General features: G+C 27.7%; 1 protein-coding gene across 1 annotated transcript in view; it reads right to left on the reverse strand.

The window, feature by feature from the left end:
* Nucleotides 1-27,217, reverse strand: part of LOC135922208 (uncharacterized) — a 60,471-nt gene extending 33,254 nt beyond the window's left edge. The window contains exons 1-4 of the mRNA XM_065456629.1: nt 27,138-27,217; nt 26,968-27,095; nt 26,856-26,926; nt 26,741-26,810 (exon numbers count right to left, since the gene is read on the reverse strand). Of these exons, the coding sequence (XP_065312701.1) occupies nt 26,741-26,810; nt 26,856-26,926; nt 26,968-27,095; nt 27,138-27,216 (348 nt within the window). The 5' untranslated portion in view covers nt 27,217. The remainder of the gene's footprint in view (nt 1-26,740; nt 26,811-26,855; nt 26,927-26,967; nt 27,096-27,137) is intronic.
* Between the last annotated feature and the right edge of the window lie 474 nt (nt 27,218-27,691).

Raw genomic sequence — 27,691 nt, forward strand, 5'->3', positions numbered from 1 at the left:
TTATTATCATTTATCTTATTAATAGGCATATTTTTATTTGCCATTTCTTTATCTGCTCGCTCAGAAGCTAATGCCAGATCAAGAATAAATTGAAAAGTCAGTACATTATTATCTCTATCAAGACCGTCGGGGTATAGAGCTCTAAGATTTCTTTTCAATCCCGGTATTTCCATGCCAACCATAAACTGATCACGTAAACGCTCGTCAATATCATTAAGATAATGACAACGCTTGTCAATTGTTCTAATTTTATCTGCAAATTCAGTTATGGTTTCAGTTGTTCTTCGTAATCTAACGAAATCAAATCTAGAAGCAAAAGCTGTTGACGTCGGTTTAAATAGTTTAAAACATATTGACTTAATTTCCTTAAAAGATAAAGTTTCGATCGAATCAGGATAACAAAAACGGTGCACCAACTCAATATTCTTATTGTCAAAAAATGTTAAAAATATATCTTAATATTGACATTCAGATGGGCTTACGTTTTTTAACCGAAAACTGGCTTCCCATTGAGAAAAGTATATATAGATTGAAGTGTCCAACTCGAATTTATCAAATTTAATCGTAGATAAATCCGCTATTTTTTTTGAATCTCCATTTAAGGAATTATTTTCTCCATTTATCGTCGCCATTTATAGTAAAACCGACTACTAATTTATAAACAATAGCGAGCAGATAAAGAAATGGCAAATAAAAATATGCCTGTTGTTAATAAGATAAATGATAATAACAAAAGAAATGATAATAATTATAAACATCCAATTAAAACGACTACTACATTTAATAAAGGCTATAATAAATACATTTGATTAAGAGAATAATAAATACAAATATAATAATGATAAAGATTATAATAAATCTAAATGTTATAAATGTGGTTTTATTCATAACTGAGAAGTGAGATGTCCAGCTACAAATGCGGCATGTAATAAATGTAAAAAAATTGGTCATTTTATAAGTTTGCTGTAAATCAAAGAATTTAAATTATATAAGAGTGTCATCAAGTGATTCTATTCATAATATTTGGAAGATTCAACCAAATCGAGATAATCGAGCAAAACTAACTGCAGAGATAAATGGGTTAGATGTTGAATTTGATTTTGACACTGGTGCATAAGCGTCATTGATAGGAATTGATATATGGACAAGTATTGGGCGACCAAAAATTAGGCCAACCAGTCCATTGACTGCATATGGTGATCATCCGTTAGACGCTAAGGGCGAGTATGGTGATCATCCGTTAGACGCTAAGGGCGAGACCCAAGTCAATGTTAGGATTGGATCACAGACAAGGACCCTATCAGTGGTAATAATGAATACAACTGGGGTGCCTCTTTTCGGATTACCATGGATTATAGCATTCAATTTAGAAATGCCTCGTCAGGTTTTGATTAAACAAGTACGCAATTTGGTCAACAATATTGAAAAAGAAAAATGTTGCATAACACTTGATTCCAGAATTCGAGATTTGATTAATAAACATCAAGAAATTTTTGATGATAAGATGGGACATATACGTGATTTTGCAGTGCGAATACATTTAAAGGATACCGCTGTACCAAGATCATTTCCAGCCCGTGGTACCATTTCCACTTCGCAAAGCAATTGAAATGGAATTAGACCGATTAGAGGCTGCAGGAATTATCGAAAAGATTGATTCGACTATAACCAGGGTACAGTGGTCAACGCCAACCGTAAATGTACGCAAGAGTAATGGCGATATTAGAATTTGTGCTGATTTCAAAGTTACACTCAATCCGTGTTTATTGTATGACCATCCTGTTATTCCTACCTCAGACGATTTGTAAGAGAAAATCCAAGGTGGTGATAAATTTACCGTGATAGATCTGAAAGATGCGTATTTACAGATGGAAGTAGAATCGGAATCTCAGTAATTAATAACGATAGTGACTCATAAGGGCTATTTCCGTTACCGATGATTGCCTTTTGGATTGGCAAGTGCACCAACTATATTTCAAAGATATATGGATGGGTTACTAAAAGATTGCCAAATGACTGGTGTCTATTTAGATGACGTAATTATTTCTGGTCGAAATGATGAGGAGCACTTAAAAAATTTGCGAATAGTGTTAGACAAATTACATACAGCAGATCTTAAGGCGAAATTGACAAAAGTGAGATTTTTACAAAAATCGGTTTCATTTTTAGGGGTGATAATTGATAAATTCGGTATACATCCTAACCCGGAAAAGGTGAAGGCTATCCGAAATGCACCAAAACCTAAAAATATACAACAACTTAGATCTTTTCTAGGACTAGTTAATTATAATGAACGTTTTATTCGCAATCTACATTGTAAAGCGGCTCTATTACATAGATCAACGAGCGTGAAAGGACCTTGGCGGTGATCGAAAGATGAACAAAATTCCTTCGATGAGGTTAAGAAATTATTGTCATCCGAGGAAACGTTAATTCCTTATAACGCGCAGTTACCTATAATTTTGGAATGCGACGCATCTGATTCAGGATTAAGGGCTGTGTTCTTACATCAATTAGTATACGGAAGGACAAAACCTATTTCGTTCGCGTCACGTACTTTATTAGAATCAGAGAAACACTAAGCTCTGATTGATAAAGAAGCTCGAGCACTTTTTTTGGTATAGAAAAATTTCATTCATTTATTTATGGTAGAAAATTTTTTACTTCGAACTGATCATAAACCATTAGAGCGATTATTTGGGGAGAAACGCGATTTACCTAAAATTTCTAATTATCGTTTGACACGTTGGGCCTGGAAGATGGCTTCTTATGATTTTATAATAGAATATAGACCTGGTAATAAAAATGTAATCGCCGACGCATTATCAAGGCTTCCGATATTAGACACGGAAGAGAATCAAGATTCTAAACATATTAATTTGGATGATATGCAATTGTCAGAAAATATTCTACAAAAAGAGTCGAAGCAAGATTTAATATTAAAAAAAGTAGCAATACATATTCAGCAAAGTTGGAGAAACTTTGATCGTCATAAAGATAAAGAAATACTTAATTTTTATAATCGACGGGAAGAGCTTTATGTCGATCGTGTTATCTAGGGTACATCTTCACTGATGTTTTATTTAAACATGTTAGCAATTTATTTTTTGCACATTTGCTTCAAAAAAATTCAAAAAACTTTAAAAATGATTATGACAATTGTCATTATCTTGTGAACATCTTCCCTGAATTTTATTTAAACATGTTATCAATACTTATTTTGGCCCATATAAAGGTTTAAAAATAACGATTATTACAATTGTTACTTTTCTGTGGTACATCTTCATGAAATTTTAATTTAACAAGTTTACAATCTATATTTTTACCAGTGTTGTTAAATGCTATTATTCAAAGTAGCGCGCTACCGCTATCGTTTTCAAATGAGTAGCGCACTATTAGCTACTTTTTACGCTATTTTGATTTTTTTTTAAATATTTTTTACGTAACTTTATTTCCACAAATAAAATATTGGTATAAAAACATGACTATAATTTGTTACATATATATATATATAATTTATTTATTATTGCACTTTAATAATAATAACATTTCGGTACTGTCATCCTCAAATCTAGAGCGATGATCAGAAAGTATAAGTTTTGCCATACTAAATAATCGTTTAGCACTAGCACTTGAGCGCAACGCAGTATTAAATTTAATAAACACAATTTTTATATGAAAAAATCATAAAAATATTTAAATGAGTATTTTAGATTTAAAAAAAGCATCTAGAGATTAAATAATATTATTATTATTATTTATTTCAAAAAAATCATCTATGGAAGGCCGAGGTTTCGATCTTGCTATAGTATTAGTATCGTGGTTAGGCATGGCATTTTTTAATGTTACCATCAGCCTATCAAATTGCCCTTTAGATTCAGTTAAATTATTGTACGGCCAATTTAACTTGAAACTAGGATGAACGATAGCAGCTTTTACATCATCATCATACAGATCTGGAAATCTAATTTATATAAAGCGATTGTATTTATAAAAAAAGAAGAATACCTTTTTAATTTTCAAAATTTAAATTTATCTGACATTTAGATTCATTTATAAAAAAATATTAAAATAGAATTAAATTATGGTAAATAAAAATTTTAAAAATATAATTATTATACACAAGGTGATTAACCTTAATGGTTAATGATGCTTACTACCTTAAGGTACTACCTATCAAATTTGAATTTTATAATAATACTATATATTAATATTCAGGGTTGGGCAGTATCGCGGATATTTGTATCTAAGATACAAGATACTTTTATATCTTGAATCTTTTTTAAAATTTTGGAAAGAATCTTGTATCCAGTATCTAAGATACATATTATTCAAAAGTATTTGAATCTTAACCAACTTTGTATTCAAAAAGATACAGATACTTTAAAAAAATTTATATTGGTTAATTTAAATAGTATTAAAAGTTAAAATGATATTGTTTTAAGATTTAAATGAAAATTTTAATCAAAATTTAGATATTTTAAGATAATTTTTGATATATGACATTGGTCGTCATATAGCAATTTGCTAACAATTAGAACTACCATATTTGAATCATTTTATATCTGTCTATTTTAAAATTATGGAAGAAGAAAATAAAATAATATGTTTATCTTCACCTTCAGATGATTCTTCAACCGAAAATTATAACAATAAATTTAAACTAAGCATACTTAATGGCAAATTTTTTGAAGTATTTCAAGATGATCATAATAAAATTCATCGTGACTTTGGTATTGACGAAAAAGTTATAGCAACTGTTACAGATAACGGCTCTAACTTTAAGAAAGCTTTCAAAGAGTTTGGATATTCTATGGAAGCTGTAGAGAATGACTTTGACATCAATGATGATGAATGTATAGAATTCGAAATCATTGAAAGTATTATTTAATACTTCTTTTAAATTTATTATGATATTGTAAATTTAGTAAAAAATTTTATTCAAAATAAAATTATTTATTTGTTTATTTAAGGGTCTAAAGAAGCCTCAATAACATTGCCTCAACACATTCGTTGTTTGTGCCATATGATAAGTCTAATTGCCATAAAAGATGTCGAGAGAGCTATTAAGGATTCTCCTAACATTTCTAAAATTCATCATCCTGCAGTAGCTAAATGTACTAAAATGCAAATAATAGGCCTAAAACTGCAGAACCTATCAAAGCAGTTTTAGGAAAACAATTAGTTACACCTTGTTGCACTAGATGGAATAGTTTGTATGATAGTCTTCATAGTTTATTAAAATTTAAAGGCGAACTTCCTAAATTATGTCAAAAATTAGAATTTCCTAAATTTGAAATTCAATATTTAGAAGAATATTGCAATATAATGGCCCCATTGGCTATAACGATTGACGAAATACAGAGTGAAATCAACTGCTATTATAAAGAATCAGCTCCAATTTTAAATGTCGTTAAAAAAATTACAAATTTAATTCAAACCAATCTACAATTTTGCAAACCATTAGCTATTGCCATAGAAAATTATTTAAATTAAAGATTTAAAAATATATATGATTTTGATAACAATTTTAAAAGTGTATTTTTGGCAACTATTTCTCATGCCTATTTTAAAAATCGTTGGATTGATGGTGAAAAAGAAAAAAAATACCTTCAGGATTTGTTATTACATGAAGTTTTAATTGTTTTTAAAAATAATATTGAAATTAATACTTCAACAAAATCTTCATTTGATGAAGATGATGATTACTTTTTCCTTAAAAGTACCACATCCAATTCTAATAATTCAATAAATGATATTGAAATAGAGGTCCTAAATTATATGAAAGATGACAGGCGGAGTATAAATATGTTAAATAGTTATAAATATATAAAAGAAATATTTATTAAATATAAAATAATATTATCCTCCTCAACCCCCGTTGAATTATTTCTTTGCTAATATGGTTAATAGACCAAATCGTCAAAGATTGAACGATAAATCATTTAAAAAATTAATAATATTAAAAAATAATGCTGATTTATGATGCTGATTTATTATTATTTACTAATTATATAATTATTAAATGGAATATTGCATGATCTTTTATAATAAATTTGTTATTTTCTACAATTTATTTTAAATATTTATAAATTTATATTATAGATAAGAAAATAAAGCTTTATACATTTTGATTTTGACTATTTAAAGTTTTTTTAAAAAGTATCTTGTATCTTAGATACTTTTTTTTAAAAAAATACAAGTATCTTGTATCTTATAACTTATTGAAATTTTTCTAAAGTATCTAGTATCTTAAATACAAAATTTTATAAAGTATCTGTTTCTGTATCCGAATACAATTTTCTGAAAATTTGCCCAACCCTGTTAATATTATAGAAAGGATATATTTTTCTCATTTTCCAAAGAAATTTCGCTATCTTCAACAATCTCACACATTTTTAATAACTAGATTTATAATGCTAACTACATGCTATTTTCTAAATTAGTAGCGAGCTACAGCTATCGCTATTTTCTAAAAAAAGTAGCTAGCTAAAGCTACCGCTACTGAAAAAAGTAGCGCGCTATTTTAAAAACACTGATTTTTACCCATTTGCATCAAAATAATTCAAAAAACTTTAAAAATAAGGATTATGACAATTGTCACTTATCTAGGGTGCACTTCACTGAAGTTTTATTAATACATGTTAACAATACTTATTTTAACCGATTTACGTCAAAAAAATTTAAAAATAAGGATTATGATAATTGTCACTTTTATATGGTGCATCTTAATTAAAATTTTAATTTAACATGTTAAAAATACATATTACCGTAAAAAATCTAATACGTTTAAAAATACCGATTATGATAATTGTCATTTTTCCAAGGAACATCTTCAATGACGAATATAAAAATTGTCAGATTAAATTATTTTCCTAAAAAAGATCATATACATAAAGTTAAATAAGAATATTTTTAATAAATATTATATAGAAAATCCACCTCTTTTAATATACTTAAAAAATAGATAATTTTACAAAAATGATAAAAAAATCTATAAAAGATTTCATCTAAAAGATTGTTTATTTATAATAAAATTCACAAAAGAATTCCTCAAAAAAGATTTAAAATTTTTATCAAAAAATGTTTAAAAATCTTTTTGAACTTAATATTTTTTGCTTAAAATTTTGGGCGTGAAAATCACTAATAAATTGTAACAAAAATAATATTACAATAGTAGAATATCATTTTTTTTATTAAATATCAAATAAAAGAAATCTATTTTTCATTTCATAATATAATAATATAAATAAAAAATATATATCATATAATATGTTTATTTGTTGATAAATAAAATATTAACATTAAATATAAATAAAATAAATTATTTTAATAAAAATAAAAAAATAATAATAGGCCGCGTTATATTTCGCTATATTGTCTTCGCGATATTGACTTCGCTATAAAATTTTGGCGATAAAAATTTCGCTCTAATATATTCGCATTAAAGGTTTCGCTATAAAAAATTAGCGATATTTGTTTCGCTATATTGTTTTCGCGGAAAAGTATTCGATAATGTGGATTCGCGATAAAAGTTTCGCTGAATTGACATGGAACCTTTATTATTAACTTTTTAATATGTAGAAATATGTCATTATTTCAATACAAAAGATTTACCAGATAGAACAACACTATGCGGAGTGGATTAGATGATGTGTATTTATCAATTAAAGCATACATATGTCAACAAATTAATTGGACCGACAAATATAGACGGCGAAATTATATTACCTTACATTTCACGATATGGATAATAATTTTAATATTGTATTTTATACATTGGCGACACATCATGTCACTCAAAAACATACCGCTGAAACTATTCTTTCCGAGATAGAAAAAGTTGAAAATGAATTTGATTTAGGGTCCAAGAAAATTCAAATGGTTACGGATGCAGGACTTAATGTAAAGAAAAGTGTTCGTCTAGGAGAATATGACCATCATTTATGTTTGGAGCATGGATTACATAATCTAGTAACAGTCGATGAAATAAAAAAAAGTTAATAAAATAGAAATCTCATTAAAAAAGTGGGATAAATCATATTTGCCTTAAGATTCAACACAACGGATTTTGAAAATATAAAATGTTTTGAATCGATATCATTTACATCGGATATTTTAGATTTGGATGATAATGATTTTTTTATGAAGATCTTTTGGGGTTTGATGATGATAATGAATATCAAAAATCATAGGAGAAAAAACCTTAAAATTAAATATGCCAACATGTTGGCATAGTTTTAATAATGCTGGAAAGTGTGACTGGCAATAATAAAAATCCTATAAATATTCTATTAAATAGAATGGAGAAACGTCTCAAATTGTTTAACTCCGATTGGGACTTGGTGCATGAACTTTTAAATTTTCTTAGAACCTTCAAAAAAACTGTTGAATTTTTATAAGTCCAAAAAGGAGTTACTATAAATTTATACTTATTATTTCGTAGTGAAATTAAATATCATTTAATTGTAAAAGAATATGATAATCCTCCTATGTATCCCTTAAACAAAATATGCTTACTAAATTTGATCATAGATTTCCAATAACCGATCTTCAGGTAGTAATTTAAAATACATAAATTATTTTTTTTATGTTATTTCTCTTTGTTTTACTTAAGTGTTAGGAGCACTTTTGGATCCTCGTCTTCAATCTATAAACATAGTAAATGAATATTTAAAGAAACAATATTCCTCCGGTGCAATTTTTATGTCAACACGATACCTCGCTATGGCCTTACACGAACTAATTAACCGAATGTGAAAAGACGGAAGTTGCTTAAAAATTCGATTATCTTACATTGGCTACGAAACATTCATCTATTCACAACAATAATCTGAAACAAGAAGACTATTTAACAAGTTTAGAAAAAGAGTGTTATTCATTATTTTCGCCTTATAATTTAAAGATAAAAGATTTCTTAGATTTTTGAAAGATAATAGTGTTGTAGCCGTTGAAAAAAAGAAGAAATAAATTTAATATAATATACTAAATGTCAGTCATTTTCTGACATAGAATTAATTTTTTCTTGGGGATGGGAGTTGAAAGGAGGGATCACATGGGGTTTTGGTGAAGAACAATGGAGTTTTCTTTGTGTGCCTTTTGGGGTGGAGAAGATATGGAAGCTGTTTATGATCTTAATTAGATATTTTTATGAATAAAATGGACGTTTACAATTGAAATATTAAATATGGACTTCAACAATGTTGCCGATGACCTAAGGATTTACTTAGGGATTAATGAGAACACAATGCAATGTAAAGGATAAGAAAGGTAAGACCAGTAAATATTTCATGTTAAAGATATAAATTAATTTATAAAAATGATAGCTATGTTTGTACATTTTTAGGCTAGGTTAAGGAATAAGAAATATTATGATGAATAATTCAATTCTATTAATGTTTATATATTATTAATTTGGTGGGTAAGGTAGTTTCATAAATTGAACTAAATTTGAAATAAAGGTTGATATATATTATTAATTTGGTGGGTAAGGTAGTTTCATAATTTGAACTACATTTGAAATAAAGGTTTATATATTATTAATGTGGTGGGTGAGGTAGTTTCATAAATTGAACTACATTTGAAATAAAGGTTTATATATTGTTAATGTGGTGGGTAAGGTAGTTTCATAAATTGAACTGCATTTGAAATAAAGGTTTATATATTATTACTTTGGTGGGTAAGTTAGTTTCATAAATTGAACTACATTTGAAATAAAGTTTAAAGGCGAGTGGGATATATAATATGTGATATATTTGTGGTTTAATTGGAATTAAATGGATAAAGTATTTGGTGAATGATAAGTATATATGTGATTGTGATATAATTTGAATGTAAAATAAATGTTATCATAATACTAAAAGTGATGCATGTACAATTTAAGTATTTAATTGTAATGAATAAATATATATGATATATTGGTATAAGTCTGATATTTTTGATATATATATAAATTTGGCATGGATTTATATGATATATGGGTATAAGTTTGATATTTTTGGTATATATATAAATTTTGTATGGATTTATATTATATATTGGTAGAAATTATGGTACTTAATTTTTTTTTTAAATTATAAAATCTATATATTTAATATATATATTTTTTTTAATTATAAATTTTATAAAAATTTTTATTTGCATGTATTATACTTAAAAAAAAATATTTTTAAGAAGGTCAGCCATGTGTTGATGGGTATGCCTAAAGATGGAAATATTGTTTAGTTTAAATACTTAAGAAAGTTTTTTTTTTAAAAAAAAATTTTTGTAAATTTATTTTGTGTATTACATTTTTTTTATCTTTGTGATAATTTTATAGCACATCACATTTTACTATGTATATTATGAACATAATTTTTTTTTTTTAAAAAAACTCAGATTATTTTATATTGTGAATGTTATATTAAAAATTCTCTACATGTATACCATATATCCCATTATATTCTCAATTTTTGTTAATGTGCATTCTACATTTCTGTGAATTTATACTAATTGTGATGGCAGGGTTAGATAGAAATGGTATATTTTCCTAGGATACTGAGTAGTTCTTAGATGAAAAGTATTTTATTGTCTACGTATTATATATTTTTCCTCCCTAAAAATATTAAATTTATTTCTATATAAATTCCTTGTAATTTTGTTAAAATACTTGATTTTTTTAGAATGAATCTTAAAGGTACTAATTAAACGGTTTATATCGTGTCAGGGTTCAATATATTGGGTCATTTTTTTTATGTTGTTCAATTTATACAAGTTTTTGTGGTCAATTTCGGTCCAATTTTATGTTTCAATTCAGAGAGGTTAATTAAAAAGTTTTTCACCATTTTAATGATATTGGAAAAGAATAAGGATTGGGGGATTCGCTTGATTGATTTATAGATAATTTTTGTTGGCAAGAAAAGTTTTTCTTTTTGGTTGTCAAAGAATTTTCTTTGTCTAACTAGAGGCCAGGGTAGATGGTCATTTGAAAAGAAAAATTTGAAAATTACCGTTATGTATATGAGTAAATTAGGGAAGAAAAGAATAAGGATTGGGGGATTGGCCTGATTGAGCTAATGTTTGTATAGATACTTTTGTTTGGTTTTGTTTTACTTGTCGCTTACACCAATGGATATTTGTGATAATAACATGGAAATATTTGAGGCACATGTGGGAAATAAGAAGGGATTATGAATAAAATATGTTATGCACCTCATCCAGTTTGTAATATCCGATGAGGCGGAGCGAGGATAAAAATGTTTTGAAATTGTTATTTTTTTTGGTAGTAATTATTTTTTTATTACACAAATTTATACCCTATATATATGTCTTTTTTTGTAAGTATTCATTAAAGTTTGTTTTTTTTTAAAATTCCCTTAAATTTTTTTTTGTTGTGTATAAAAGTTTATTAATTTTTTATATACTTATAACCAAAATTTGGAGAATAAATATTAGCAAAAATGGAAGATTACCATAATGCAAACTAACAGCCAACTGTTGGATTTCGGGACATGCTATCTCCAAGTGACACTCATTTCTAAAAATACCGGAATGGACATCCAAGCTCCCATTTCTCAAGAGAATACCACAAACTCTGCTGGACCCCGGAAACGACGTTGCTACAATTGCCATAGTGACCGTCACATCCGAAGTGCGACGCTCTCGTCATGGGCTCTCGAGACCCCCTAGTCCAGATAGAGGCCAACATTAAGTGGGTCTGGCAAGCGAAGGATGAATAATTCCACGTCTGCTCAAATACCGCTATCGACCTATCAACCGATTCTTTCTGCCAATGGGAAGAGTTGACGATGGTGACAACCAGCGCGCGATCGAGTCTGTCGTCCACCCTGCCAGCGGAGGATCTCTTGAAAAGAACCATGAACGCCATCGATGGGACCGCTCCCAGTACGTCAGGGTACCAAATGCTCAACCAAAATAACGAAGCCATGGATTTGTGGGAGAATCAATTGTTACTACCATGATGTCTCCCGCAAAATTCCGCAAGATTTACAGCTTATTCCATAAAAAATTTTTTTTTATTAGTATGTTATTATTTTCCATTTTTTTATATACGCATGCCACTGGCCCATAAAGTGGTGGCATGTTGTAGTTTGTAGTGTTGTTAAACAGTCGAGTTTTTACGACTCTGAACTCAAGTCGGAGTCGCAAAACTCATTTCATTTAAATAGTCGAGTTTTTACGACTTTGAACTCAAGTTGGAGTCGCAAAACTCATTTCAAATTGAGCGGCTCAATGAGCCTCATAAGTCGACTCGATGAGTCGGCTTCAGAGTCCCTCTATATATTATACTCATTAAAGTTGTTTACTTAAAGCCGACTCATGCGGCTCATTGAGCCGCTCAAATTGAAATGAGTTTTGCGACTCAAAACTTGACTAGATTTTAGGCTAAGTCGACTCGACTTAGCCGTTTAACAACACTAGTAGTTTGCAATGTTTTTTTTTTATTTTTAGTAGAAATGTCAATCATTTTTAATAGTAACTTTGATTTTTTTTTATTATCATTTTTTTAGTGAATTTTCATCATTAATTTTTTTATGCTCAAATTTTTAAAACTATAATTGATTTTTTTTTGTGTGTTTAAAATTGATATAAAAATTTATTCGTCATTTTTATTAAAGATTATATTTTTGACAATTTATTTGAATAAAAAGTGTACAATATAAAAGTTCAAAATTATTTGAAATTATCACATTTTTTAGCGTTGAGTAAGATTTAGTATTATTGACGTTTTCGGGTTCTTTCGATTTTTGAACTTTTATATTGTAAACTTTTTATTCAAATAAATTGTCAAAAATATAATCTTTAATAAAAATGACGAATAAATTTTTATATCAATTTTAAACACACAAAAAAAATAAATTATGGTTTTAAAAATTTGAGCATAAAAAAATTAATGATGAAAAATCATTAAAAAAACGATAAAAAAAATCAAAACTACTATTAAAAATGATTGCCATTTCTACTAAAAATATTAAAAAAACATTGCGAACTACAACATACCATCCCTTTATGGGCCAGTGGCATGCGTATATAAAAAATGGAAAATAATTACATACTAATAAATTTTTTTTATGGAATAAGCTGTAAATCTTGCGGGATTTTGCGGGAGACATCATGGTACTAACAATTGATTCTCCCACAAATCCATGGCTTGGTTATTTTGGTTGAGCATTTGGGACCCTGACGTACTGGGAGCGGTCCCATCGATGGCGTTCATGGCTCTTCTCAGAAGATCCTCCGCTGGCGGTGTGGACGACAGACTCGATCGCGCGCTGGTTGTCACCATCGTCAACTTCTTCCCATTGGCAGAAGGAATCGGCTGATAGGTCGATAGCGGTATTTGAGAGGATGTGGAATTATCCAACCTTCGCTTGCCAGACACACTTAGAATGTTGGCCTCTATCTGGACTAGGGGGTCTCGAGAGCCCCTGACAAGAGCGTCGCACTGACTTCGGGTGTGACGGTCACTATGGCAATTGTAGCAACGTCGTTTCCGGGGTCCAGCAGAGTTTGTGGTATTCTCTTGAGAAATGGGAGCTTGGATGACTTTTCCGGTATTTTTAGGAATCAGTGTCACTTGGAGATAGCATGTCCCGAAATCCAACAGTTGGCTGTTAGTTTGGATTATGGTAATCTTCCACTATTTTTGTGATATTTATTCTCCAAATTTTGGTTATAAGTATATAAAAAATTAATATACTTTTATACACAACAAAAAAAAAATTTAAGGGAATTTTTAAAAAAATATTTTTTTAAAAAAAAAACTTTAATGAATACTTACAAAAAAAAAGGCATATATATTTGTGTAATAAAAAAATAATTACTACAAAAAAAATAACAATTTCATAACATTTTTACTCTCGCTCCGCCTCGTGGGATATTACAAACTGGATGAGGTACATAACATATTTTATTCATAATCCCTTCTTATTTCCCACATGTGCCTCAAATATTTCCATATTATTATCACAAATATCCATTGGTGTAAGCGACAAGTAAAACAAAACCAAACAAAAGTATCTATACAAACATTATCTCAATCAAGCGAATCCCCCAACCCCTATTCTTTTCTTCCCTAATTTACTCATATACATAACGGTAATTTTTAAATTTTTCTTTTCAAATGACCATCTACCCTGGCCTCTAGTTAGACAAAGAAAATTCTTTGACAACCAAAAAGAAAAACTTTTCTTGCCAAACAAAAATTATCTATACAAATATTAAATCAATCAAGCGAATACCCCAATCCTTATTCTTTTCCAATATCATTAAAATGGTGAAAAACTTTTTAATTAACCTGTCTGAATTGAACCATAAAATTGGACCAAAATTGACCATATAAACTTGTATAAATTGAACAACATAAAAAATGACCCAATATATTAAACCCTGACACGATATAAACCGTTTAATTAGTACCTTTATGATTCATTCGAAAAAAAAATCGAGTATATGTTCTCATAATATTTACCCCTTCTTATTTTCTCCAAATTTCATGTGATCGTGATGACGGATCTCAGTAACCCCGGTTATTAACAAAATTTCAACTTAATTTTGAACCCCGGTTTACTACTACCCGACCCCTTTCCCACTTCCTTCCCCGATTATTAAACAATCTGGCCCAAACTTTCTGGCCCACTAAAAATTTTACCCCTGATTTTACTCCCACTGAGGTAATATTTTTCCCTTTTGGTTTCAATAAATCTAAAGGACCCCATGTTCGCCTACATAAAAATAACTCTACAGGCGTAACCCCCTCTCGATTGCGAGAATTAAGGTAATATAATTTTTCTAATCCAATTTTTAACAATTGCTACCATTTTCTCAGCTTGTCCATTAGCTGGGATGATACGGCGGCGTATGCTGGGTCTGTGACTCAGCACAAAACTGTTTGACTCCTCACTTACGAAGGTGGGACCCCTATCAGACACTATCGTGTCGGGAAAACCGAATCGGGCATATAATTCCCTTAATTTTTTGATAACTACTTAAGTGGTATAAAACCATGCACTTCTGCATATTCTATCCACTTGGAAAATGAATCTACCACTATAAAATATGATTTTTTGGCAAGGTCAATGAAATCAATGTGGATACGTTCCCAAGGTTTCTTTGATCTAGGCCAAACTTGTCCTACTTCTTTACCGGGCATAAGGGCACAGGTATTACAAGGAACGCATTTCCTGATAATCCGTTCAATATCATTGCCCATACCAGGCCACCATACATATTCACGAGCCCAAGATATCATCTTGTCCCGACCTTGATGTCCGGCATGCAATAAATTCATAATTTTACTCCGTAATTTATAAGGAATTACGGCCCTGTTTCCCCTCATAATACAATCATCAACAATAGACAATTCTTTTTGTATTTTTTTTATATGAATCATGTTTGTTTTTCAAGGTTTTTCTCCCGTTAAACTCGATTTTATCTGACTTAAATCTTTGTCGTTCATAGTATTTGTTTTTAGATCCTCCCAATTGGTAGGAACTCCTTTTAAAATATATGACAGAGTAGGCACTAAGGCCTTCTCCCTATCAATACTTATCTTATCACTTATTTTAGGATCTGCACAGCCAGAACCTAACCTAGACAAAATATCAGGCAAACAATTCTCTTTGCCTCGAGGATATCTAATCTTTATGTTAAAACTGCCCACTAATAATACCCAACGCTGCAACCGGGGAGATAACATTAACTCCCTCTTATCCTTTCTGAATAAGTGGATTAACGGTTTGTGGTCGGTAAAAATTACAAATTTTTTACCAATCAAATATTCACGGCATTTTGTCAAACCGAAAATCACGGCCAAGGCCTCCTGTTCAATCACAGAATATCTCGTTTCTACATCCCGAAAAACAAGATGGGTCTTTCCACACCATCAATTAAATGTAATAAGGCTCCTCCAACACCTTTGTTAGATGCATCAACAGCTAATATGATTTCTAAATCATTGTTGATACATACTAAAATTAGCTCTTCCCCAATCTTTCCCTTTAAAATTTCAAACGCCTCTTCTTGTTCAAATTTCCACTCAAAATGAACACCTTTTTTTAACTCATACAACGGTGCAGCTACCTTCGCAAAATCCTCAATAAAACGATGGTAGTAATTTACCATACCCAAAAAGGACTGCACCTCAGCCTTACTATTGGGTTGCTTTAAATTTAATATATTCTTCAAAAAAATTTTTAATGGCTTCACCTCAATCCCATTTATTTGATGGCCTATATATTCTACCTCCGTTACGCCCAAAATGCTCAATTCTCTTAAAAACTCCTCCAAACGTTGGTTATGCTGTTCAGGCGTCACCCCTGTAATCAGCACATCATCCATATAATAAAATACTCCCTCTAGTCCTTGGAAAACCAACGCCATGGTACGTTGAAAAATAGGGACGGACACGCTCAACCAAGGTAATCTACAAAAAAAAGACTAACTCTTTAGCAGTCGTTATCGTCAATAATTTACGAATTTCCTCCCTCAAATGTAATTGTAAATAGGCTGACGAAAAATCAACCTTTGAAAAATATTTCGCCCCCTTTAACTGAGCCAAAATTTCCTCAATTCGAGGCAACAGATATTCAACCTCTGCTACCCACCGATTTAATGTTACTCTGAAATCAGCAGAGCATCAATTTACCATATGATCTCTTAACCGGTACCAAAGGGGTTGCCCTTGTACTATATTCCACCGGAACAATAATACCATCCTTTACCCATTGATCCAACTCTTCGTCAATTTCCTTTTTCCATTCAGAAGTAACTCGTCGACATGCAAGAAAAATAGGCGAGAATCCCTCTTTTAATTTTACTTCCACTTGATAATCATTAAGACAACCTAACTTGTCTTCGAAAATTATTTCATATTTCTTCATTAAAAGAGATATATCCTCACGCATTTTATGTAATTCATTACTATTAATAGCAACCATTTGGTTTCCATTAATGCTAATATTGTCCTCAACCATTAATTCCGTGGAATTTACATACCTCTCAGAATTAAGGGTTGAATTCTCATCTTTTACGGTTAAATCCGTCACTTCTATTTCATAAATTTTTTTTCGAGCAATATTAGCAATATTTTTGTTTTTAGTCTCATTTAGGGCCGAACCCTTATGTATGGCAAAAATATTCCAATAATTATTGAAAGGACCTAACTGAACCATCCAATCCCACCCCATGGTCTCCATCTCTTTCTTCACTACCCATAAATCTAGGAAAAATGTGGTATCATGGAGAATTACTCCCTATTTAGTTTTTCTTAAAACTACAATTTCCGACCCGTCAAATTGCCTGACGCACATAGATTCTTTTCAAGTATGCCCCCAGGCCAATACTTAGTAATTTTTCCTAGACATTATTGAAATGCTAGCTCCTGTGTCGAACAACATGTGGATTTCCCTCGAGTCAACTCTTACAGTAACTCTCGGACAAGGTTCGACTAATCGCTCAGTCATTAAAATCATATATTTTAACTGACTGATCAATATTTATCTCACTTGAAACATCAGTTTCATGAGAATTCACATTTGAACATAAATTCAACTCGAATTAGCGGTTCTTTAATATTCATTTTTTTTAAACATTAACACGGGGATATTTTTCCCATTCGAACGTATTAACATCCCTCTTATGTGAATATTAAACAATACCCTTAGGATATTTCCCCCATCTAAAATTATTAGAATCTTCATTATTTTTATCATCAGGATAAAAAAAAAATTCTGTTAAAACCACGGCTTTTATGAGAATCATATCTCATTTCAGCATGGTTATTTAATTTATTACTATTTCTACCTCCCGATCTCCTACTTACTATATGATTACACTTGCAATCATATAGTCAATTTTCGGTACAATTTATGGCTAAACACAAACGGGATTTACCATAATTCGATTGTGGAACCTCCAATTAATTCGCGTTGGTACCAGAAATTTTTCTAACATTAGAATTTTCTAGTGTCGATGTTATTGTCTACGTATTATATATTCTTCTTCCCTATAAAATATTAAATTTATTTCTATACATATTCCTTGTAATTTTGTTAAAATCTTTGTTCGGCAAATTTTCGCAATTATTCTTAATACCTAAAAATGGATTTTTCTACAGTATTACATGTAAAATCATTATTTCCTAATTCCCATTAATCAGACCCCGAATAATGTATACTATAACTCATATTTCCAAATGTATTTAAATGAATGAGTTATTAAGTTTTGCATGTATATTATATTTTCAATATTACTGTTCCATAGATTATAAATATGGATACCACGATGTAAATGTCATTATGGTGATTTTTTTTAGCGATTATATATTGAAATATATCGAAGATATTATACTCTAAATCATCATAAAAGGAGACGATTCGATAAATTCCCTGAACGTTTTCAAGGCGTACCGAAAGTTGATACAACTCAAATGGACGATTCGATATAATACTACCAGGGAGAGAGGGATGCTGGGCTTGTGAAGGTGGGCGTGTTGTAGCAGTTGAAAAAAAGAAGAAATAAATTTAATATAATATACTAAATGTCAGTCATTTTCTGACATGAGAATTAATTTTTCCTTGGGGATGGGAGTTGAAAGGAGGGATCACATTGGTGAAGAACAATGGAGTTTTCTTTGTGTGCATTTTGGGGTGGAGAAGATATGGAAGCTATTTATGATCTTAATTAGATATTTTTATGAATAAAATGGACGTTTACAATTTAGAATTTTACAATTGAAATATTAAATATGGACTTCAACAAATAGCATTGGATCTTCCTAAACTTTCAATATAAACTAGAAAGGTCCTGTGCGTTCCAGCTACGAGCACACCCAGCGAGCGTGTATTTTCCATATCTGGGCTCACTCCGAACTCTAAAAGATCATTATTATGACCTATAAATCTAAATATTATACATGATAATTTTAACTTAATAAAATCATTAAATTAGTTATAAACATAAAGCATAAATTTTATTTTATAAGTGTTTCCAATGAATTTATAATTTTAATTAAAAAAATTTGAGTTAAAAAAATATTTGACGCTGCCGCCGTCGATTTTTGTGGCGGCGTCTAAATCGAATCGCCGCCGCCAGCTGATCATTTTAAAAAAATGATTGCCGCCGCCGATAATGCTGTCGGCGCAAATGTTTAGATATATTATGAATGTAATCCATTTTTAATTTGTGTTGATATATTATTAATGTGATTTATTGTGACCATTTTTGATGTGTTGATATTGATTTAATTTGAATTAAACATATAGAATATCTAATTTTAATTGATAAATATATATGTGATATATTTAAATTTTTTTTATCATTGTTGAAACATATATGATTATTTATTGCAAATTCTAGAAGTGATACATTTAAATAAATCATATCATTATAATTAGTGTTAATGATAGATGCAAAATATGTGATTTTAAAGAGGTTAAAGTTTTTTTTATGTGTTTGAAATAATAAAACTTCAATTGATTTTTCAATATTTCCTGTCCAACAACAATGTAACATTATTATTTTCCCTATCTTATTTTTTTTGGAAGAAAATATTATCTTAAAATTGTATTTACAATTAATCTACATATTTTTCATTGTGATTATGTCAAAAAATCATTTGTTTTTATGTTTCACATTGTTCAATGATTATGTTAAAAATTACTTTCCTTAATCTTATTTTTTTTGAAAATAAAAATTTTATTTGAAACAAAATATCCTTTGATTAACTATAAATAATGAAATTGTATTTACATGTAATATATATTTTGATTATTAGTCTTTTATAAAAAAAAATATATATCATATATGTCTCATTAAAACCCTGATGTGTTGGCAGATAAGAAAATGGTTGACATACAGGAGTAATGGTAGCAAGGAGCTCTGACTCAGAACGTTTTTGATTAATAAGTGTCAGTCATAATTTTTATAAACTTTAGTATATTGCCATTTTACAACATTTTAAAATATTTGAAGCTTATAAATTATAATGTCTATAGAAAAATTAAATCCAATATATAAATTATTTACATATATTATAAATGACACATCAAATCTGATATATTGGCAGTGCCGGCTACCCAAGTTAGTGTGGAAAGATGTTTTTCTACAATTAAATTTATATTATCTCCTTATAGATGTAATTTAAGTGAGACGAATTTTGAAAATATATTATGAGGCTTAATAAAAAAAATTCGAAATAATTGATCAATTAAAATTAATCATTGATATTATTTGTTATATTTTTAAATTAAATATTATTTTTGTGCAATTAATAAAAATTAGTGCTGTAAACGTTACCTCAAAAAAGAAACGCGTTACCGTTACTCGTTACATTGGAAAAAAGAACGCGTTACCCTTACTCGTTACCTTTTTAAAAAAGGAACGCGCGTTATTTTTAAAAAAGTAACGTATTACTCGTTACTTAAAAAAATTAAATATTATATACAAAAATATATTTATTTTTTCTTACAATATATAATATAGACAAAACTATAAAAAATAATACATAAAATGATGAGATCTTATTATAAAAAATTTTTAATAACATTTTTTTGTAATAATTTTTTATTTATTTTTAGCAATAATTGATTTTCAAAATTTTCATCAGACAAACAAGAGCGCTTAGTGCTCAACACAGCCTTCGCCGTGCTAAACACACGTTCAATTGGAGCAGAGGATGGGAGGGTGGTATTATATTTAATAAATAAAAATTTTAACTCGGGGAATTCATTAAAAATATTTAAAGAAGTATCTTTATTTTGAAAAAAATTTAATAAAACATCTTCACAAGGATTTTCATTACCTCATCAAAAAATTTTTTATCTTTATCAGAAAATATTTTGGTATTTGTTTTGGATAAGGGAATCAGGTCTGCTCTTTCTCTATCAAGATCTTTTCTCAAAATGGAAATAAGATCTTGCATTCTTTGTTTATTCATCTCTGATTTTATCCAGGGCCAATCTAATTTAAAGAGTGGGTGAATCATTGCTGATAGTATATAGGGTTAAATTTTCTTCATCAGAAGAATCAACTATTATAGAGTTTGGCATATATTCTTAAAATAAATTATAATATAGAATAATAATATTAATATATACTTTGAATTTTGATTGAATATTAGTTAGATTAAAATTTGATTGAAAATAACGAGCGAAAATTTAAATAAGAATGAAAGGAATGGTGGTTGATATGAATTAAAAACTCGGTTTATTATTTATATTAAAAATAAATAAAAGTAATTTTATAGCACAATAAAATATGTTTTATTTATTAATATTTTTTTAAGAAAAAATTTAAAGTAACGAGTAACGTTTTGCGTTACCGTTACCCAAAAAAATGAAACGCGTTACCGTTACTCGTTACTTCTAGAAAAATGTAACGTATGACGTTCCTTTTCGACGTTAGTAACGTCGTTACTTTTTTGACTAATAAAAATGAAGGTTTTATATGTATGTGTTTTTTATTTCAATTATGAAATAAAAAAATATTCTTCCCTATACAATTCGAATATAGGCTTGAATAGAAAAGTGTTCAAACCTAACCGATATTTTTTTTTACGAACCGAACTTAACCGTTATTTTTATCCGAAAGTGATACGAACCGATATTAGTTTCCGTTTGGATCCCTGGTAATAAATATAAAATCTTATCGCGCAATTTATATGGTATTACAGCACGATTATAATCATTATACAATCGTCCAAATTGATAATTCTTTTTGTATTCTTTTATTCATGTCTGCTTTTCCAATGTTTTTCACCCGTTAAATCTTACTTAAATCCTTGTCTCTCAAAGTATTTAATTTAAGATTCTAACAAGTTGAGGGCCTCCCTTTAATATATATTAAAGGGAAATCACTAATACATCCTCTCTATCTATAATTATATTGTCAATTGTTTCAGGATTCATAAAGTCTTATCCTAATCTAGATAAAATATCTGGCAAATAATTTTCTTTCCCTCGCCGATATTTTATTTCCACATTACACTTCCCACAAGTAACAACCAACGTTGTAATCTCGGGGATATCATTAATTCTTTTTTATCTTTTTTAAACAAATGAATCAATGGTTTATGATCAGTATAAATCACAAATTTTTTCGCAATTAAATACTCACGACACTTGGTTAATCCAAAAATAACCGCGATGGCTTCCTGTTCAATAATAGAATACCTAGTTTCCATTTCATGAAAAATTCTTTAAAAAAATTGGTCGCTCTAAACCATCAATTAAATGTAATAACGCGCCTCCGACACCTTATTAGATGCATCTACGGATAAGATTATTTCTAAATTATTATTAAAACACACTAAAATCAGTTCTTCACCAATTTTCTTTTTCAAAATTTTAAAAGTATTTTGTTCAATTTTCCACTCAAAATGAACTCCTTTCTTTAATAATCGTATAATGGAGATGCCACTTTTGCAAAATTCTCCACAAAAAGATGATAATAATTTACCATGCCCAAAAAGACTGCACCTCAACTTTACTACTAGGCTGATACATATTAAATATGTTTTAGATGTTATTCTCTTCAACATCTGATGATGCACCTTCGTATGCGTTAAATCCACAACAGTCAATTGGTCAGATTCCAAAGGAAAAGTTGAGATCAATGAATTATAATTATGACCGGAATAAAAAAATTATGAATCCCGAAATACAAGCATAGCGCAATATAATAGTCGAAGAGTGTGTCAAATGAATTATCCAAGACATGAAGAAATGAAAGATAATATTAATGGAATGAATGATTTTAGATAGTATCAATATATTTTTTTTTATTTTAACAATATATATCCTTGACCCGTTAGGGGTGGACATGTTGTAATTAGTTAAAAATAATGATATACATATATTTTAAATTAAATATCAATCATTTTTATTAGGTAGATAAAAATATATATATTGTTTATAAAAATGATACAAACTTTTTATATTTGACTTTTACTTTTTTAATTTTTTTATTAATTTGAACCAATAAGGAAATAAATATCTTATCGTAAATTCTTAACTTAATCAATAAGGAAAAAAACTAGCTTAAAATATTTATTTTATCCTTTTAATGTTATGCAATAAAGATAATTTAATGATGATTTATCTATTTTGTTCCATTATTACTAGAGATGTATCGATATCTTTTATCGGATCGGATTGGGCCGATATTTCACCCATATTAAAATATCGGCGATCGGCCTATTATAAAATTTCCGATCCGATATATAATAGTGTCTTTAACAAAAATAAAATGTTTTAAATTTTTAAAAAAAGTTATATCTAAAATCATTTATTTTTATAAATAAAATAGAAATCCATTTTTTGTATATTTTTTAATAATAATAATTAATTAATAAACATTCTGCCATATTGTTTTTTTGCACATTCTGTTTATAAAAGTGTGCGATAATCTGTTCAGAATATGTTTTTAGTGAAGCTGGTGATATTGACAGTCACCATCGCTGCAAGCTGACCTCTGATATTGGAAATTTTGGTATTTCTAAAAAGAAATCATCGATATTTTAATTTTAAATATTATTTTAAATATTTATTTCAAATTTAATAATATATTTGTTTATTACTTATTATATAAAAGTGATTTAACAATAAAAATATTATATATACTTTTAGAATTGCAATTGAATTGAATATAATAACTGATCATTATAATATATTTAAATGACATAAGTTATGGTATAGTTAAATTATAGATGTTACAGTAATAAAAAGTATATTAAAAATTAAAACCATTGGTATCTTTAAAGAATACAAAATTAGATCTGATATCGGATCGGTAATTGGCCGATATCAATTTAATATCGGGAATATCGGATCGGCCTCCAAAAAGTGGTATTGGTACACCTCTAATTATTACAAAATAGTATATGTTAAATGAATAGCAAATAATAAATATTTTTTCATTTACACCTAATTTTTTTTAGAAATTTTTTATTATTCATTTTATAATTTATGATATTAAAATTAGAAAAAAATGGAAAATAGGAAGGAAAAATAACATTAATATTTTTAGGGCCATGGCTGTTATATTATATTTAGGATATAAGTGCTCATACCTACAAAAATACAAATAGAATAACTATTCATATTCGACTTGTCAAATCGAATAATTCTTGTATTTGTACAAATAATAAAAACATTATTAGATTCGATTTGTCGAATATTCAATTTGATTCAAAAATTAAATTTTTATAAAAAAATTGTGATTTCATCTTGAAAGACTTGCATGAAAATTATTTAAAGATTTACTTGTAAAGATTTTTTTACTAAACACTAGTGATGTTAAGGTAACTAGTTACATTTTGGCTAAAAAATAACTGTAACTAGTTATATTTTTAAAATTGAAACTAATAAGTGTAACTAGTTATTTTGAAATATAACTGCCAAAAGTAACTAGTTAATTTTAAAGATATATTCAAATAATTAATTTTATTTTTAATATATTGTGATAAATTAATTTTAAATTAAATTTATTTTTTAAATTAAATTTATTAATTTAAAATTTTGTGAAAATGTCTGATTGTTATAATTTCCCGTTCAAATTTACCTTAATACCTCAAAGTGAATCCCAGACGAATGAATCATGCTCAAAACCAACATCACTTGATGTAGTTGAATTTTTTGACCTAAAGCGCCAAAATATTCTGGATAATGAACTTATAGAAAACTTTATCAAATCTAATAACAACACTTTTTCTTTATATAACGATTTTCCAAAGTTAAAATTACTCTTTATTAAATATAATGTTGTTCTAACATCAAGTGCTCCCGTAGAGCGCTTGTTCAGTCTAGGTAAGCTCATTTTTGGAGATAAACGAGCGCGACTCCTAGATAATAACTTTGAAATTAATTTGTTGTTAAAAGCAAATAAACATTTATTAAATTCTAATTTTTATGAAAAATAAATGTTTTTTTTTCAATGCAAATATATATTTTTATATTCGATGTAAATATTCAATTTTGCGATATTTTTTTATATAAATAAATTGTATATTATTTTAAATATCTGATTATACTTTGTTTATCCTAATTTTTTTTATATTAAATAAATGATTTCAATAAATAAATAATGCGCATATGAATGATAAAGTAAGTAACTAATTACTTTTGAAAATAACTGTAACTAATAACTAGTTACTTTTGTAAAAATGTAACTAATAACTAGTTACTTTTGTAAAAATGTAACTAGTAACTGTAACTAGTTATGTTTTTGCCAATGTAACTAGTAACTGTAACTAGTTATGTTTCAAAAGTAACTTTTAACATCACTACTAAACACATATGGAATTTTAGGTAAAATTTAATAAACAACTTTATTCTTTTTTTAAATTCTGAGATTATTAAAATTTAAAAAGTGATTTAAAATGTGGAAATAAATATATAAAATAAAACATTCCATAAGGAACATGTTTAATTTAAAGTATTTATGAATTTTTTTAATATTTACAAATAGTTTTGAATATTTGGAAATAATGTAGAATATTTTAAAATAAAATTTGAGTAATACAAAACTTCAAATAATTCAACGAATAATATTTTTCCCTTATTCATTCATATTCATTCGAAATAATTTTGCTATTCATATTCTGAAAATATTAATTGGATCAAATAACGAAGAATTCGTTTTACGTATTTTATTGCTAGCTTGGCCCTGCAAAACTCTATTATAAATTATTAAACTGGGCAAAAAAAATTATATTTTATGTTACAAATATCAGAAACCTGGAGACCCAGCCCAGATCACTGGCCGGGTTATTTATTTTTTTAAATAGCCAGGTTGGGTCTAAACAATTTTTTTTAGATACCAGGGCCAGGCCAGGCCTAAATTTTTTTTCAAAAAACCTGGATAAGCTTAATATTTTAAATCACTATCATTAGCTATAAAATTAAAAATAATATTTTAAAAAATTCCTAGCCAGGCCTTAAAATATAAAACCTAAGCTAGGTTAAAAAAAACATAGCCCATGCATATGGTACCCCTGCAGGTCTGACAAATATGTTTTGCATAAAATCAAATTTAAATAAATAATAAATGACAAGTTATAAAAAAATTTTAACATTGCAAAAATAATATAAATATTTATAAATTTATTATTATGAAATTATATATAATATATTTATTTATTATATGTATACAATCATAAAATAACCAAAACCAATCAAAATATATAACTAACAGCTTGATAGCCAAGTTTCAATAATGGGTAACTCAAGCTGTTTGACCAAAAGTAAATTACCCAATATTATTGATTTATTCATATATGGTAGAAAAATATCGACATACATTAGCTTGAAGCTAGGTAATAATATTCTGACTAAAATCTTGTTAATAAATAAATCAATCAAATTGAGCTTTGAATACTAAATTTAATTATAAACATTGCATGATTAATTTTCGAGAAAAAAAATGAAATACATTTAATCATTTATAAGGTTTAGTTTTTTTAAATAAATGATATTATTTATGACATTGGTTCAAGTAAATGGTATAAAAAATAATCAATATATTGGATTGGTTATAGGATAGGTTTTTTAATAATGCAGCAAATATCAAATCAGATCAGTAAAATATTTGGGGATTAGCTAAGCCTTAAAAATTTCTATAAAAACAAAACTAGTTAAAATAGTATTTTTTTAAATGTATAGAAATTTAAATTAAATTATTAATAATATTCATTAAGTAATATTGGATTACTGTCAATTTAATAAAAAATATATTATGTATTTACTTGAGAGGTATTTTTGTAATTTGAACCACTATATAATTTCAATATTTCATTTACTGGACTTTCACATAGACTACAATTAAGCTAATATTTTAAAAAATGTATATTAATAAATTACCTATGGTAAGATAAATATGATTTATTTGGTGTCAATTTTTCAGTCTTGGCAATTTTTTTCATCAATAAAATCTAAATTAAAATTGCAAATCAAAAAAATTAATATTTTATACATCAGATTCAAATTTATCCAACAATTTATCATCTATATATTCGTTTATATCATTGTTCAATGAATAGGCCATCCATTCGCTAACAAAATTTTCTTCATTATATGCGTACAGATGACACAATAATAAAACTATCATAGAATTTTAAGTTTATATAAGCACTTTAATTATACTTCTATTAATAATGTTCTCCGACTTCAATTTAATATTAAAGGTTTCAAATTCATTTTTTAAATTTTCCTCAGATATCATATTTTAAAATTAAGCGCTTTAAAATGAATTGATGAAAATAGGTACATCTAACGAGTTTCGAAAATCTTGTGAGTTCTTTTTACGTCAATCATAATAAAAAGTAGAACAAGCTTTAAGTATTTTGATTAGTATTGTTCAAAGTTGTTAAAGTATCTATCAAGGTACAAGTATCAATGTGATAACTGTATTTAGGTAGATTTTTCCTTAAAGTATCTGTATCGAGATTTTATTTTCTAGGTATTTATCTGTTCTTAAATACTTTTTAAGATACATGATGTACTTTTTAACGCTTTTTTATATAATAAATAAAAATACTTGAATGCAAATTTATTTTATTTCATATGAAAATTTAATTTTAATATATATATATATTAAAAAATATTAAGACTACTATAATAAATAATATAAAAAATATATTTGTTTATTTTATTATTTTTTTCATCATATAATATCAAAATTTAAATCTGTTTATATA

This window comes from Gordionus sp. m RMFG-2023, chromosome 1 (assembly GCF_954871325.1).
Source record: "Gordionus sp. m RMFG-2023 chromosome 1, tfGorSpeb1-WG-v2, whole genome shotgun sequence".
NCBI classification, from domain to species: Eukaryota; Metazoa; Nematomorpha; class Gordioida; order Chordodea; family Parachordodidae; genus Gordionus; species Gordionus sp. m RMFG-2023.